Here is a 17,615-nt window from a genome sequence, read left to right on the forward strand (position 1 = left end):
GAGGGAGGGGAAGGAAGAAAAATTTTATTGAAAAACTTGGTGTTGGAAATAGCAGAAAGAAAGAAAGAAAGAAACTTCATACTGTTTCCATGGGAAGAAATCATGAACAACTTTACTATGAATGATATTTTTCAGCAATGTATTTTTCTTTAGATATAAACCTATGATGAGCTATTGGCCATATTCTATATATTTTGAGCTATTTTGGGGAGACTTCTAGAGATGGTATTTTTTTTATTTTAATTTTTAAAAATGTTTTATTGTAAAGGTGATGAACAAGGGGTTACAGTTACATGAATCGGGTAACAAGTATATTTTCTTTTGAACAGTGTCACCCCTCCCTCATCCTCTATGTGGTATTATTTCATATTAATTGATTCACACTCTTAAACAAATACTGCCTATGGCAAGTAGCACATTTTTTTTCCAAGATAAGTTACCTCCATTGAAACAAATTCATAATTTTCTTCAAGGTGTGTTTTTGCCTTTCTGTTGGAACAAACACAGCACAGTTGCTTTTGATCTCAGCAAAGGTTAATTTTTTTTCTCCGCATGTTTGCTGGCTTGTGTAACTCTTGGCTTCACAGCCCCAATAAACACAAAGCATATTCTATCTAGACCACAGTGTAGTAAAAACTAACAAAAACCCAAGGAAATAAGAGTTTGGAAACTCCATCTGGCCAGCTCCTTGGTCTTTAACCAATCTGTGCAGATGGATGTGTTTGATGTCTCATGGTGTCATTTTATGGCATATTCCTTTCATATCTACAATGCTTACCTTGGAGTGCTAGGCACAAAGTTAGAGACATATGCCAAAGGAATAGTCAAGGTCATTGGTCTTTGCCTAGGAAGTCTGCTTGATTTCCTGTCTCATGTGTTTGTGTAGTGCTGAAAAAGATTCTTAAAAATCACAAAAACTGATTTTAGTCACACAACTGTGATAAGGCTGTGGTTTTCATTTGATACTTGTGTGCCAAAATCCTAGGGATTATCATAGTCCAAGAGTGCTTTCAACCCTGCTGAGGAATTTGTGTTTCTGCTCAGGATTCTGTTCTATTAAAAATAATAATAAAGTATAAAACTAGCAGTGCTAGCCAAGTTAAATCAGTGGTCACTGGTAAGAGGAGATATTTTTACCAAATGAGGATTCTAGTATTATTTGGGATGTACCAGTCTCCTATTCACCAGATTCTTATTTTCCCCCAAAATGTTCTCAGATGGGGAGAAAATATTCCAAAAACATGGTCTCTTAGCTGAGTTCCCTATGTGATAATATCAACATCCTCAGTTAGAATCCCAATTGAGTAAAGTCCTGTCTGTTGGGATCCTTTCAGATAATTTCTACTTAGCATTCTTGGTGCTGCCAAGATCCAAGAACAGCTTGATCCAAAGCAAAGCTCAAGGAGCCTTCCTTACCCTTTCGCTTTCCTGGGTGCAGTGGAGTACACACTGACTGTCCAGATTGAAGCCATTGGTACATTCATACATGCCTTCGAAAACAGGTGATAGAGGCTCACACACCACAGGGCTGCAACTGCCTTGATTCCAGATTCCACTTTCCAGGCACTGTATATTCAGGAACTTACTGATAAGACATAAAACAAAATAGACCCACCGTCAGAGAAGCCTGGATTCTCTCTCAGAAATATGTGAGGAAGATAGGCAAATCAGCAGATAGACAAATAGTTCATTTAAGCCAAAAGTCCTATCAGTCCACTTTGAACTTGAAGCTAAGAAACGAAAAATAATCATGACTATTGATTAGCAATAATAGTATTTGAAAAATCTCTCCCAAAAGATTATGAGAAATTCCGAAGCATCTATTTATAGTTCAGTTTCATGTTGGAGAAATCTCACATGCAAGTACACTGGAAAATGCTAGGGAGTATAGAGGATAGAAAAATTGTTACACAGATACTCTGTTGCTGTGACAATAATGTTGTTCTAATATCTGTTGGTTCTTCAAGGAGGAGAATGGTGCAGCGGTACAAGTATTGTTTTAAAACAGATTCAGTCTATCCTTTGGAAGGGCAATAATCTCCCTGAGGTTACTACAATTGTTTTTGTATATTTACATGCTTATTTTTCCTTGGAAAAGTTTTCATACTTTTCCACAGATTCTAAAGCAGTTATGACTCAATACTGCCCTGAAAGAATTGCCCCTCCTTCTGGTGTACACACATGGACTCCAGAGAAGCTGTTTAAGGTGGATGGAATTCCATTCCATTCCCTTCTGACTCATTGCAGAGAGAAGGTACCTTCCAGTTTTATTGTTGTAAGAGCCCAGTCCTGATTCAGACTCTTGTGGTTACAGACACAACTGCACTTCTCAAATAATAAATAACCTTTTGGCCATTACAGCATTGGTGGATTTAAATTGCCATTTTCATATGCCATGATTTCTCTTCAGAATTTAGATGAGACCACCATCCTATGCAGACTTCTCACTGACCATTGTGCCCTGATTTGTGTGTTTGCCCAGTGTTCTAATATCTTACTCTATTTACATTAGTCATACTGTTTTCTAGAGATGGGCACATCAGTCTTTGCCACTAGATTGGAAGTTTCTACAAGGTAGAAGATGTGTCTTAATGTTTTTAATTCTCGGAATCTAAAATAATATCTGGCTTACTTTGGACATTAAGTAAATATTTGCTAAATTGAATCACTGATCTGAAATTAACATCATCAGGCATATTGAAAGAGATTGCCTCATAATAAATTGATTAATCAAAACACTCCTAATAAAGTCATGTTTTTATTCCTACTTTGTAGATAAAGAAATACACAGAAAGATTTTAAGTTTTTTCCAAGATCTGAATCATGGAGTTGTCTCTGATTTCAAATAGTTTTAATAAGAACAAAAAATACTTTAATAGCTTAACATGTTAATAATACCTACTTAGAAATAAATGAAATGTTACATACATAATAAATCATAATATATGGTATTATATATAGTGTTTATATATTATATTATTTATATAATTAGGCAATTATTAAAAGCCAACTTTTATTTTCAAGAGTTATTTTAGGATAAAAATATTTAAAACTAGGATGTTTTAGCATCATAGTCTTTGTTGCCACATGTCTACTGTTTATTAACAATAAATATCATTTTTGAGCTATATTTCCAATTATTTGAGGGGAAAATCCTGTGCACATTACATATTTGATTCCTTCAAAGAGCATTTAAAGGCAAATGTTATTATTCATATTTTAGCAAATACTGAAATGTAAAGCTTAATCAAAAACCCATAGGCAGGATGTAGATTATGCTCTATGTCTGCTTCGTGACAGAACCTAAGATCCTTCTGTGTCACTTGACTGTTCTGGTGTTCTTTAATTCTTTCCGGGGTCATTAACAGCATCTCCATCTTCTAGAACATCCCAGATGCCTTTTGTGCCAGTGCCACATGCTACATCCGTAAGTATAGCAGAAAAACAGATGACTGGTTTACAGTTTTTGAAGTGAATACTTAATTAGACATATCAAAATACACATTAGTATAGAGCCTGAGGGATTTTGTATGTGAATACAGTTTGGTAATATTGCTGAGCCCAAGATCCTGAACAATTTCAGCTCTTCAACATTCCTCTTTGTGATTCTTCTCAGTAAAATCTCCCACAACATAAAGTATTCTATTATAGGCACTTTCACAACCTGGATTAGCTTTCTTTGTTCTTGAAATTTATAGAAATGAAATAGCACACTACATTTTCTTTGGTATGTGGCTTCTGCTACTCAAGAAAGTCCTACTTAAAAATACCTTGTCAAATCTATGTCCGTGAAGGCTTTACAATTCTTTTGCCACATGAGGCTTACTTCACAATGCAGAGTTTAAACCCTCCCAGGGACTCTCTCCTTTCTTCCACATCCCACAGATGAAATCCTTCCTCTGCTTCTGTCGAATCAACAGCCCCCAGATGGAGAGAGTAGGCAATACCACTGACACCCGGGAGAAGGCAAGGCTGTAAAATCCTTGCATGTCAGCATGGTTATAAAGGAAACCCTTCCTTGGCCAGGATGATAATATTTTTACTTCATGTGGTATTTTTCTCTGAATTGGTTAGAACACTTCAACCATGGAAATAGTCCTCCCTTGCCCTTCCCAGTGAGGAACATATTCAAGAATGCTGATTTCATATATTTCCTTGCCAGTTTAATAACCTCAGGGTGAGGGTAGACAAATCAAACTGGAATAAAGAAGACCGTGTTTGAATGTTTTGAGTGATGCCCAGACAATGTGATAAGCCATGCACTTCAGCCCAAAAGCAAGGGTCCTTGGACCAGAGAGGGAAGGCTTGTAGATAGAGGGAGGAGAGAGATCCTATTTCCCTTCAACAGGAGTTTCTCTATTCCACTCTACCTTGTGGAATCTCCTCACAGTTTCTCCTCCCTTGTAATGAAAATGGTCTTATACAGTGATCTCTCTAGAGATTTTTCATAGTTTTCACCTCTCTCCCATTTTCATTCATTGAAATTTTATTGTAAAGGTGATGTTCAGAGTGGGGTTATAATTACACAAGTCAGGTAATGAGTATCTTTTTAAAAAAAAAAAACTGTGTTACCCCTCCCTCGTTTTCTCCCACATCCCTCCCCCATCTTCTTCCCTCTAAGTTGTAAAGTTTATTTCCAACAGTTTCTAGTGAGTATTAGTGTTGCATTGGTACACCCTTTGTCCCACTGTTTATTTCTGTGATTCCCATTCCCTTCCCCAAGTCAGGTAAACTTACCTAGAAGACAATGGACACAGAAATCAAAAACAGTGACAACAGGAAATAAACCAAAGGAAAGAAGAAAGACATAACTGCAAGCAGTACAATAAATAAACCTTTCGTTTCCATTTCTTGAAGTTCATTTTGATATGCATCCTTTTCTATGGTCATATGCACATTGAGCCATTATGGTCCTCTCCTAAGAATATCCTCCTGTGTTCTCACTGTGTGATGTTGTTTAATTAATCATGTCCAAGTGTAATTATTTGTCTTTTGTTATCCATTGGATTAACTTGTACATTTATAAATATATTCTAGTTATTACACATGTCACCTCTCTCTTGAAGTCCTATCATTAAACAGCTCTCAAGGCACTTGGCTGGTTTCTTGGAGTCCAAGAACATGTTTCTGATGTACACACCTGTAGATATTCACTTAGGGAATGAAGCTGAGATTATAGAATAGACTTTTGCCCTTGAATGCCATGAGCTCCTCTGGCCATTTTGTTCAAAATGGATTGCAGTTATCACACAAAATCAGAGCACTTGTGATTATTTCTGGTTTCAAGAGATTTGGTTTCCTTGGAAAGACCCTGGAGCCGACTGAAGCCTAATTCAGGCTTAGTGATAGGCTTACCTAGTGATATGGACTGAATAGTTCTTCTTTCTTCTCAATTCATGTGAAATTCCTAACTCCCAGTGTGATTGTGTTTGGTGGTAAGCTAGTCATCAGGATAGAGCCTTTTTTTATGGAATTAGTGCTCTTAAAAGAAGAGACTCAAGAGTTTTCCTTCTTTGTACTCACAGAGAAAATAAAAGGCATGAAAATTGAGAAGAGTGCTCTCAATTGATCTTGGGCTTTACAAATTCTGTAATTGGGAGACATAAATGTTTGTTGTTTAAGCCAACAAGCTCACATTATTCTGTTAGAGACACTTAATCTGACTAAGAGAGAACAGTGTCAGGACTCTGATCTTCAGTGGTGCTACTAAAATGCAGATATCTTTACCTTTCTCCTAGTTTAATGCTGTTGAATTCTTACCTTACATTTCTTTAAAGTTATTATTTGTATAAATCAAGAGCCAAGAGACTCTAAATTCATAAGATGAATGGCTAAACAATTTAAAGAATGGTGACAATGCACACATACAGTTCCTTACCAGAACAGAGATTCCAGGTCTTCTCTGAAAGGCCATTCCAAGCACCTTTCAATTGACATATTCTACTAAAGCCTATCTATCCTCTACACTTTCACAGTTTTCAATTTAAAATATAGCATCTCCACCACTTAACCAATTGTTTCCTATTGGAATTTGTAGACTTTTATCACAACTATTTTTGAAAACCTAGATTGTCATGTCTACTGAACCAAATCTGGGGCTGCCTCAGAATTCCATTTTCTTTTTTCTCCCTTCTGTTCTCTTCCATTTTCTTCTCCCCACTTTTCCCTTCTCTTCCCGCCCATCTCTTCTCCCTCTCTTTTTCTCTGTCTCTTACTTGCAGTACAAACCCAGAACCTTGGATGTGTTCTACCACTGACTTATATCCCCAGTCTAGACTCTATTGTTAAACTTGCCATTAGTTTTTATATGCAATCAGGTTGAAACATCAAAAATTTTTTGTTCCTTAGCTAGTAAAAAGCCGTAAGTGTAGAAACCAGAACAAGACCATTCTCCTAACAAATCTGCGGTCATCCTGTTTGGTCTTTGATGAGCATTTAGCTTTCTGGCTGGGGTTGTTAACTGAGTGATCTTACTCTATGATTTCTTACTTTGTAAGTAGCATTATGAGAAGTTGGAGTTGGTGTTAGGTTTGCATTTATTTTCCTTCAAACTTCTCCAGACAAATCACCACAATTTCCAAGTGAGAAGGTGCCTTTTCCAATTTCCAGAACTTGTGGTATCCACCTCGTGCTGAAAATCCAGCTGTGCCTTTTCTGCTTCTTACATCATTGCCAGAAATAAAGATCTTGTAATCAAAACTTGGCTGCAAATTTGATTGATGTTGCTTGAGGCACACATGAGTCTACCCCATCCTTCTATCACCACTGAAGGCTTTTCAAAAGTAATATTTATTTTTCACTGGAGAAAATAAAAAGGATGATTTGTTGAGTCTGAAGGAATTATCATGTCTTTGCCATTCAAGGGCATCTGGTGTCGCTGATGGGTATTCCCTTGTGAATAGTAATAAGCACAGAAAAAATAAACTAAGGTATATAACATTTAAGTCCTAGTCATTATGTACAAAAATATGTATCTATACAATTTGATCCTCACACCCAATTTGTGTGATAGGGAGTATTATCTGAATCATTGGTTCCCGTATCTCTATATATGTAGCTCCTCAGTCATCACCATCATTAGAAGGCCTCACCATGGGCAGTGCTGCTCAACTTTAGAATTCAGAACGGCGCATTGGTCTACTCTCTCCTAGTCTTACCTGTTCCTAAGCCCCCTATGCTCTCACAACCTCCATCAGCCAGCAATTTCACATCAATTTCACACCTCAAATATTTCTGAAATCCTCACATCTCTTCCGTTCCCCTCAGCTGGACAGAACATTAAAAAAAATAAGTGAATCAATTAGATGAGGTCATTTTCCTGTAGAGAACACTTGGAGTGCTTCTGGTTGCTAAATAAATACGTCCATACATAAATAAATAAACTCAAACTTAGCATGTTAGCCCAGTGAGGCTCCACAAAGTAGGATCCTATGTTCTGTGACTTCATTCTGTTTCATATTTGCCTTCTTTAATATACTTAGTCCATGCTAACTTTGGTGCCCAAGTACAAACCAGTATCCTCCCTACCATAGGAATTAGGTACCATTCCCTCTGTTTGCCCTACTTTTCTTCTTTCTCATCTCCTAATGTTACCTCCTCACTTAAAAAATAAAACATCTTTGTAATGGACTGTAGAGTCTATAATGTATTTATTTATTGGTTCTACTTGTTCATTAACAGCCTCACCCCTACTGTAATATCAGGATGATGACATGATAGACTTTGTCTTCAGCTCCAAGAACAATGTTCTGTACTTTGTAGGTGCTAATACATTTTCTTCAATGAATGTATAAATGAGGTAATATATATATGAGATAATTAAGGTTTAGAAACTTAAAGCCACTTGCCAGAAGGTAATCAACAAGTCAATATATTATGTTCATTCTGCTACCAATGCTGGCATTATAACATAAAAGCATTTCTACTCCTGGAAATGAAGCTGCAAATAAATTGCCTTCCCTTGCACGGATGCACTTGTCCTGTTCTACACAGGAGCTTTAAGAAGAAGAGGAAGCAGTGTTATTTCTCTAGAGGTAAATACTAAAGTATTCATTGGCCAAGTGTATTTTTCTGCTACAGAGTCAGTTTATGGACCCAAACTAAACAGTCTCTTTATTCAAAATACAGTCTGGCCCCTTACTACTAACATCATATCCCAGTAGTATTGGAATCATTCTAAGAAATAAATTTTATGATCTACCTCAGATTGACATATTCAGAATCTGAATTTTAAGAAGTTTCTCCTGAGTGAGTCCTATACATTTAAAACCTTCAGCAGTATTGATCTAGAACTCTCTCCTACCCTCATCACTTCCAAATTCCGTGCCAAGTTTCCTCCTAACCAATTGTAGGCCTGTTTCTCAGGCCAGTATCCTTAAAAGACAGAAGGCAGACTTCAGGCTTCATAGTCCAAAGCTGACCGTAGTTACTCTGCTCTGAAACACCAAGCATCCTGATGGCCTGCCCCATCCCTTTCTTCTAGGAAAGAAATAGTATCAGCAGGATCATCGAAACAGACATATTGGTTTTGGACTTCCTTTCTTCTTTAATTCAAACCAAAATGCTCCATTAGTAAACTCTCTTCCCAAGCAAAACAGTGCCCATCTGTCAGAGTGAACAACTTGCTAATGCCTCAAAGTACAGGGGCTGTTTGTTCTATTTATATGTCTAACTCTTCCTTTCTGTCTTTGGAATTTATGCTGCTAAAGCATAGATATCCAGACTGATAGGTGTAATTACACTCTGTCACTACCTTTGAATGCCACAATTTAGGGTTCCTTCTCCATCTTCCATTTCCCCAGTGTACCTCAGCTAGCCTCGCTTTAAGTTCAACAACTCTCACAACATCCCATTCCATGATTTTCTGGTCCTTTCTCCAGAGTAACACTCTCTGGAGTAACACTCCATAGAGTAAACTAGCTAGTTTCTCCAATGTATGCAAAATTTAAACCTAACATGCAGAAAATTTACTACAATTATTGCTCAGAATCCTAGTATGAATTCCTATTGGTACATGCTTAAGGAACTTGAGATTGCACACAAAAGCAGGGCTTAATTGGACCTAAAACAAAGAAACCATCTTCACTATCTTATACCATTCAATTATCTGTCAGTTCATATGTGCATTCAGCAATTAGTCATTCAGCACTTAAAACATCCCTGTGTACTGCTTTAAGTCTTTCCATTTTAGAATCAAATAGAAATTCTGTTATAGTGCAAAGTTATTAATATATGGAAATCCAAAAGGAACATCCAACACTTCCTAAAGATGTTAAGGATTATCAGATAAAAACAAAACAAAACACTCTGAGGCATGTTCATAGTCTGAGAAGGAGAAGATAGACATGGTAGCTTGCAAGAACAAGTATGTATGTAAGATCATAGAGGTATTAAAGTAATGCTTGTTCAAGATTTGACAAAGTGTTAGCAAAGTGAACCATTCTCTTTCTCTCACTACTTTTTCCCTCTGTAATAGGAAGGACTCACTTAGTTCAGGAAGAGAGCCTAGATTGAGTCCAATGGAAAATAAAGGTTCAGAGAAGGACCATGAACTATATATGCTCATCCCATCTTCCAAGTTCTCTCATTTTTGAGTAATCTTTTGTCTATATTCAAGTTTCAGCATAGGTATTTTTTTCTTCAAGGCATAATTGTATCTCTGTTGGTTAATTCCACTCAAAGTGAAATGTGATTGGAAGTATACAAAGGTACATTAGTGAATGCATGTGTGCATACACACACACACACACACACACACACACACACACACACACACACCTCACATAGGAACTCACTCATCCACCACCTTGACATTACATCCTTTGATGTGGGCTGAAGAGAAAATGGATGAAGACCATTTTCTTGGTCAGTTTTTCCTGTCTGAAGGCAGAAGTCACAGTGACCCTTCAGCAAGCTTTTAGTGGTTGCACCAGGTGATTCTCTTCAGGAAATACATGTGTCTGAGTGGCAGAAACCACATGCTGTGAGATAAAATTAATGCTAGAACTACAGCCTGGCCTCTTTATAAATCATTAGCTTGAAATAAATTCTTGTCCTCCTTTTTCCTATCTGAAAAATAGGAGCGATCATGCATTCTTAACAGCCTCATTAGAAGATCATGTAAGTTAGTGTATTTAAACCAGTACCACAATTAATGCTACATGCTTACCAAGCAGCAGAAATCATTCTCCCTGATGACCAAAGGATCTACTCAGCCCCATACTACTCTTTCACCTATCTACCCATCTCTCTCTCTCTGCTTCTTTGTCTATCTGTCTTCTCTTTCTCTCCTCACTGTGTGTGATGAGTGCATGATGTTAACATTCTACTCAGTGTTCCCACCCTACTTAGTTCTTCATATTTCTGTCACACCCAGAAACCCACAGGGAGGCAGTTTATGAATCAGTTTGGCCTGGCCTGACCCCATCATTAGACAGCAATGGCAAGATCACCAACCACATGCTCACACATTAGGCTAAAGAAAGTGTTAGCAGAGCCTGAAACACAGGCAGAGCAAGAGGCTGGAAAAAAATAAGAAAGCATCAGGGTGTAAAGTTACGGCTTAAGGAAAGTCTTATTAGTTTATAGGTAAAGAACTCCTAGTCAAGATTTGTTTTCAGTTAATAGAAAAATTTTCAATCAACATACCACAGAGAGTTATCTAATAAGATGCCCTGTAGCTTAGGATTTGAGGTTACAAGGACATCTACAAGTCTAGCATGTGATGTGTTTGAAGTGAGGATCTGTATGCCAGTTGCCAGCCCTGCAAAGCCTGTAGCAGTGAGCTGGCCTCTACCCAGGTGTAAATTTGCATGGCCAAGGCTTTGAGCAGAGTTTCATTCTATGAAATCAAAAGAAGTTGCAATACAATTTGTTTCTAACGCATTTATAAGATTATCTCTTTGTAGCTTCATATGTCCCTCCCCCACAGTATAACCCCTGCTTTCACTATATTTGATGTCAGTATAACTTGTGGAGGAGATGGGGAAAAACAAGTCGTTTAAGGATACAGGTGGACCTGTTGCAACAATAAGAAGTACAAGTTGTCATGTCGAAAATGAGCTTTACAATGTTGGTGTGGGGGGGGGAATTTGGGGGGGGGAAGGAGAAGGATTGGGATTGGAGGGGTTGGGGGGGAGGCTGGGAAAGGGATGTGAAGGGTAAACAAAGGAGGAGGCTGCAATGCTTGATAAGAAATGTACGCATTAACCTGCCCATGTAATTGTAACCCCTCTGTACAGTATGTTCACAAAAAAATAAAAATTAAAAAAAATTAAAAAATAAAAAGGAATCAAGCAATTGGCTTAGAGGCTGATGAGTAACTAGTCAAAACAGTCCCCATTAGCAATGCATTCATACATCAATAGATTATTTTTCTAAGTAATAATAATCTATGTCCATGATTTAGAGTTTTAAATATGTTATATTTGAAATCACAGTGTTCTATAAATACAGAATAATTCTTCATCTAATGTTTTAATAACAACCCAATTATGTATGTGTCATGTACATGTATTCTAGATAATCAAATCAGGTTATACCCAAACAAATCTATTGATAGACATCTTGGCATTTTATATTCTTTTCCCAAATCATGTGGTGTTCAGTGAATTCATCATTCATCACTTATGATGAATGCAAACCAACTGCTTGTTTTTTCACAATACCTGAGTATTTAGATTTTATAAATAAAGAGTATATATAAGCCAAAGAATGTAAATAGACTGAGAGCTTGGTTAAGATAAAATCTCAGTCAATTATCTTACTTGATTCTTATGTTACTGTTCAGAAATTTTGCATCTGTAACTAGATGTGGTAAAATATTTTTGTTTTCTAATATTAATACATTGAATACTTTGAAAAAAAAGAACTCTAATAACAACAGATGCTGGAGGGGATGCGGACAGAAGGGAACCCTACTGCATTGTTGGTGGGAGTGTAAACTTGTTCAACCACTTTGGAAAGTAGAATGGAGGTTCCTCAAAAGACTCCACGTTGAGCTCCCCTAGGACTCAGCAATCCCACCTTTGGACATTTACCCAAATGATCACAAACAAGACCACACTAAAGCTAGCAGCACAACGATGTTTATTGCAGCATTATTCACCATAGCTAAGATATGGAACCAACCCAGATGTCCCTCAGTGGATGAATGGATCAAGAAAATGTGGTATGGAATTCTATGCCTCCATCAGAAACAATGACATTGCCCCATTTGTTAAGAAATGGGAAGACTTGGAAAAAATTATATTCAGTGAAGTAAGCCAGACAAAGAAACATATGTCCCATGGTTTCCCTTATTTGCAATTACTAGTATATGTTTGAGACAAGCAGAAACGGTCAGATAAGTTGATGTTAGCTAAAATGAACCCCAAGATAAAGATTCAAATGTTTTTTCTTTCTTGCGATTATTTCTAACATATTTATAAGATGATTTCTTTGTTGTTCTGTATGTCCCTCCCCACAGTATAACCCCTGCTTTCACTGTATTTGATGTTGGTATAATTTGTGGAGGGTAAGGGAAAAAACAAATTGTTTAAATAGGGATACAGGTGGCCCCATTGCAACAATACGAGTACAAGACGTTATGTCAAAAAATGAACTTTACAACTTGGGGGAGGGGGTGGAAATGGGAAGGGATGGGAAGGGTAAACAAAGGAGGAGGCAACAATGCTTGATAAAGAATGTACTCATTACCTTGCCCATGTAATTGTAACCCCTCTGTACAGTATTTTCACAATGAAAAAATTAAATTAAAATAAAAAAGAAGGGGAAAAAAGAAGTTGCAATACATTCGCTCAAAGCTCACATTATCCTACAATGGCAGGAGAGTTGTGTATTCCTAGGACAAACTTTGAATGTATTTACTCTAACTGCTAATTATAAAGTCAGACAAAGTCTTAATGGACAGAAAACAAATTTGTATTTCTTACAGGTGCATGAGCATACAGAGATCAATGTTTCCCTTCCTTGGAAGATCATAGATAATGCACACATACTTATGCATGGATCTATGAATGTACCATATGCATACATGCAAACAGGTATAAAGGTTTGGCAGCTAGTCACATACATATGCACACAATATGTGTGTCACTAGCTTGTTTTAGCAACTTTTAGAAGATATAAATCCAGAATATTTAACTTTTAGTATTACCTTGCTACATGTTTTTGGTTCATTGGCCAACTAGCCCTCATGCCACTTACTATGGTCGCATAAAACCAATGGAACTTCAGAGGTTTGAGCTATTGTCCAAAAAGAAGGGGAAATTAAATATTGACATCATATGTCTAAGACCTGTTTTGGTGACTTGCCTTCCAGATGAGCCTAACTTCATTTGCTACCCTACTTATTAAAGTATGTCCAGATGTATATTCACGTTTGTTTAGATTGCTTTCCTCCACTTTATTCCTTCTATGATCTACTTACAGCTACTGTAGAATGTGTACAACTCAGTGACTTGACCAGGGCTTAATATAAAACATATATAGAGGGGTCTAACTGAAAGAGGAAAGTACATTTTTTCTCTTAATGAACTTTGTGCTGGGATGTGTATGTCTTTTATTTAAGAAGGGACAATTACTTTCCCATCTAGCAATCAAAGACCTGTACCCTCTTCCTTTGAATTCTAAGTTATTGTTCTAGAATATAAGAACCAACTACAAAGAGGAGAAAACAGCCACTGTTAAAAAACAAAATCATCATAGCTGATACTATTTATTCTTAAATGTTTAATGTCAGAAATCCAATCCAGTAAGTACAAGTTAATTTATAAATGCCCTTCATCTGCTGAAGATCATGCTAGTGATAACCGTTGATAATGATCCTGATGCTGTTGGAGGTGGTGATGGCAGTGATAGTGATGATAGTGATGGAGGGGTATTGGTAGTGAGGAGGTGGTGGTGCTGTGGGCAGTAGTCTATCAGTAATGGTGGTGATAATAATGGTGATGGGTAGGGGTAGTAATGATGATAATCATGATGCTGGTGGTGGCCAGAAGGTTTCTTTAGCATTTTGACACATTTAATTCTCAAAAACTTGTAAGTACTCTTATTATCTCCACTTTGCAAATAAGTATAATAATGTTCACTATATATCAGTGACTTACTAACATCCAAGAACTAACATATAGCAGAGTTAGGATTTAAATTTACATCTCACTAACTCCAAAGCTTGTATAATTAGGTAAGCAGGATATAAATCTTGAATGAAAGAAATTCTTTTAGTTTAACTAAAATAATTCTTTAGAAATTTTAGTGAAAATGTGTAATTTCTAAACTCAAGTCCATAAATCTCAAAAATGTACCTAGTATCCTATTTTTTTTTTTTTTGTCGGTTGTGGGGCTTGAACTCTGGGCCTGGGCGCTGTCCCTCAGCTCTTCAGCTCAAGGCAAGTGCTCTACCACTTGAGCTACAGCGCCACTTCCGGTTTTCTGGTGGTTTATTGGAGATAGGAGTCTCACAGTCTCTCCTGTCCAGGCTGGCTTTGAACCGCGATCCTCAGATCTCAGCCTCCTGAGTAGCTAGGATTACAGGCGTGAGCCACCAGCGCCCGGCTCCTAGTATCCTATTTTCAAAGGAAACCTAGATCCCTTTCTCTTTTAAATGAATGGAGAATAAGTCACCAGAACACAGCCAATGAAGAAAATAAAATTCTGTTTATTTAGACAAATACTTATCTAAGAATTATTCTAGTTCTCTAAATGCTTTCTAAGAATCTAGCATTGAAGTGCACAATATTTGTATTTATTACAATCACTGATTTTTTTGTCTCATGTTAATAAATTATGTCAGTTACCTCCAAAGTGTTAAGCCAATGTGCTATACAGTCTTTTGATTTGTGTCAATAGTTGGTTGTTTCTGCTTTGTTATTAGATAGTCTCCACTGGGTAGCCTAAGATAGTCTCAAAGTTATGATCCTCCTAGCTCTTCCTCCTGAGTGCTGGGCTTACAAGCATGCAGCACCATGCCTATCTAAATTAGGACAACTTCTCTTTATACCCTATGCAGTACAAGGCATTGGACATGGGCCACGTAGGCAAGCTCCATTAATTCTAAAAGAAAACAAATTTGTTTTCTTTATGAAAAGAAAAAAAAGAAGATCTAATAAAGCTCTATTTGCTAAAAAGTATAGTAGAGCAGATTTTCAGAAGTATAAGCATTCAAGGTTTTATTTTACAAAAAGGGAAAAGAAGTCCAGAGAAATGGCTTGAAATATTTAAGATAAAAAGTATTGCAAACCAAGAGCCTAGGCTTTTGAGTTAGGATGGTTCAAAACTCGTGTTTGCCTTCTGTTGTCTGAATGATCATGAGACGGCTATAGCATACTCTGAGTTGCGGTATTCTCATCTGCACTGGGGGATAAGAATATACAAAAATAATATACAAAAAGGCATTGCATTACTACAGAAATTTTTACTAAAATTTTATAATAAAATATATTATTGCCATGAGAAATACATGGATATATATACATATATGTATATATAATACTTAGCACATGGCACACAACAAGTAATCATTGCCACCATAATTGTCAACAAACCGATAGAATAGACACCAACACCTACATTTTTAACTCTCTGCTACACTAATCTAAGTGTGTGTATTGATGGGTCAAGTACATATCCAGGTTCTTTCCTGAAATTAGATCAGACAGAGTTCTACTGAAGGCTTTCACTAGCCAAAAGTATGTTCAAAATTAAGTAATTGTGATTTAAGGCTTACTGAACCCAGTCTTGATCTACAATTGTGCTTATAGAACTTAGATGATCTGGGTGCCAGTGGCTCACACCTGTAATTCTAGCTACTTAGGAGGCTGAGATCTGGGGATCATGGTTCAAAGCCATCTTGGGCAGTAAAGTCCATGAGACTCTTATCTCCAACATACCACTAGAAAAAACAGAAGTAGTGCTGTGGCTCAAGTGGTAGAGCACAAGCCTTGAGCTGAAATGCTGAGGGACAGCGCCCAGGCCCAGAGTTCATGCCCCACAACAGACAAAAAAAAAAAAAAAGAACTTAAAATAGTTTTTATGTGCATTGAAAAAGTACATACTAAGAGAAAAGTCCATGGGGATCTTATGTCCAATTTATCACAGAAAAAGCCAGAAATGGCTCTGTGTCATAAGTGGTAGAGTGCTAGCTTTGAGCAAAAGTTGCTCAGGGAGAGTGCCCAAGCCCAGAGTTCAAGTCAAAATAAAAAGCATGGCTATTCGCAACTACCTTCAAGAAGATCTGACTACTATATCATCTGATGGCATTCTCAGGAATGATGCAGGGAAGGAGAAAATGTCTAAGTAAGTGAGAAGTCTGAAGTATTTTCTTTAGAAGCTAAATTAATTATGGGCCTTAATGAGGTTAACCTAACCTTCACAGGTAAAGATAACATGTAATGAGAAAAAGCAGCCATGAATGATAAGCGAGAATATAATATGGTCTCTTTGATAAAATATAAGTTACACACATTTATTTTAGCTTCCTAGGAAGTCAGGCTAATGAAATTACAAAGGAATGATTAATGTTGATGTGCATGTGGAAGTAAATTACATAGAAGAAAATCGAAAGAGTCTAAAAGAAAGTGTGTGTATTATACATTGTAAAAAGGTAAAAGCTTCCTTATCCATGACATTTTGCAAGCTTATTGGTTCTAGTTCTATTTGTATTTTCTCTATTACCTTCAAAATAAGAATCCTAAAAATGACATGCCAAAATCTGCCATACAAAAGGGCCGATACAGTAATTTTGAAAATAGATGGAAGTTTACTCTAGGATTTCTTTAAAAAAACCACTGGTAGTCAAGATCTGGGAAAGGGTGACGTTCCCAAAGAAATATACTCTTTATCTGACTTACGTTACTGTAACCCCCTCTGTACATCACCTTTACAATAACAATAAAGAAATTTAAAAACAAAAACAAGCTCATGACAGATATTGTTTAAGAAGAACAAAGTTTCCTTTAGAACAGTGATTTTGGTTACACATTGCTTTGGCATAGGAAGCTTTTCAAACTATTGCTGCATGGACGTCACAATTGGATAGAAAGATATCCTTTGATTTAACAGTACAGTTGTAGTCCAATCAATCCATGATAAAACGTCAAAACTACATTCAACACACCAAAACGTACAGAACGACACAATTTGACTACATAGTCCATTGCAGGGGAAATGCTGTTCACGCCAGTGATGGTTTACTCTCATGAGAGGTCACTGTAGCCGCACCAAGTGTCATACCACATACTATTAGTGCTGCAAAGGAAGATTATGGTTTGAACATAAAATGCTCCCCCAAGGCTCATGTGATAGGATTTTGATGCCCAGCTTTTTAGCGCTATTTGGGTGAGTGCTAGAAAGTTTAAGAGGGGGGATGCAGTTGTATGCGGCTGAGGGCAGGTGCCTGGAAGATGTTTTGTGCACTAGCTGCCTTCTGTCTGTCTCTTTGCTAGAAAGGAAGACGTGTGAGCATGATAGAACACAGGAGGAAGACTTTCAAGAAGCAGAGTGCTACTCACTGTGCAAAGGCAAACATGCCTTCCTGCCATCCCCAGGTGGAATGGATATATCTGGAACAGAGCTCTCAGATCAAGTCAGAGCCAGCACGTGGCTTTCTGTTCTCT

General features: G+C 37.1%; 1 protein-coding gene across 1 annotated transcript in view; it reads right to left on the bottom strand.

Annotated features, from left to right (window-relative positions):
• The window catches only part of Pappa2 (pappalysin 2), a 213,367-nt gene that overhangs the window by 46,790 nt on the left and 148,962 nt on the right, over window positions 1-17,615 (bottom strand). Inside the window, exon 18 of the mRNA XM_013015620.1 lies at window positions 1,417-1,585. Coding sequence (XP_012871074.1) covers window positions 1,417-1,585 — 169 coding nt within the window. The remainder of the gene's footprint in view (window positions 1-1,416; window positions 1,586-17,615) is intronic.

The sequence above is a fragment of the Dipodomys ordii genome, unplaced genomic scaffold (assembly GCF_000151885.1).
Source record: "Dipodomys ordii isolate 6190 unplaced genomic scaffold, Dord_2.0 Scaffold27, whole genome shotgun sequence".
In the NCBI taxonomy this organism is placed as follows: Eukaryota; Metazoa; Chordata; class Mammalia; order Rodentia; family Heteromyidae; genus Dipodomys; species Dipodomys ordii.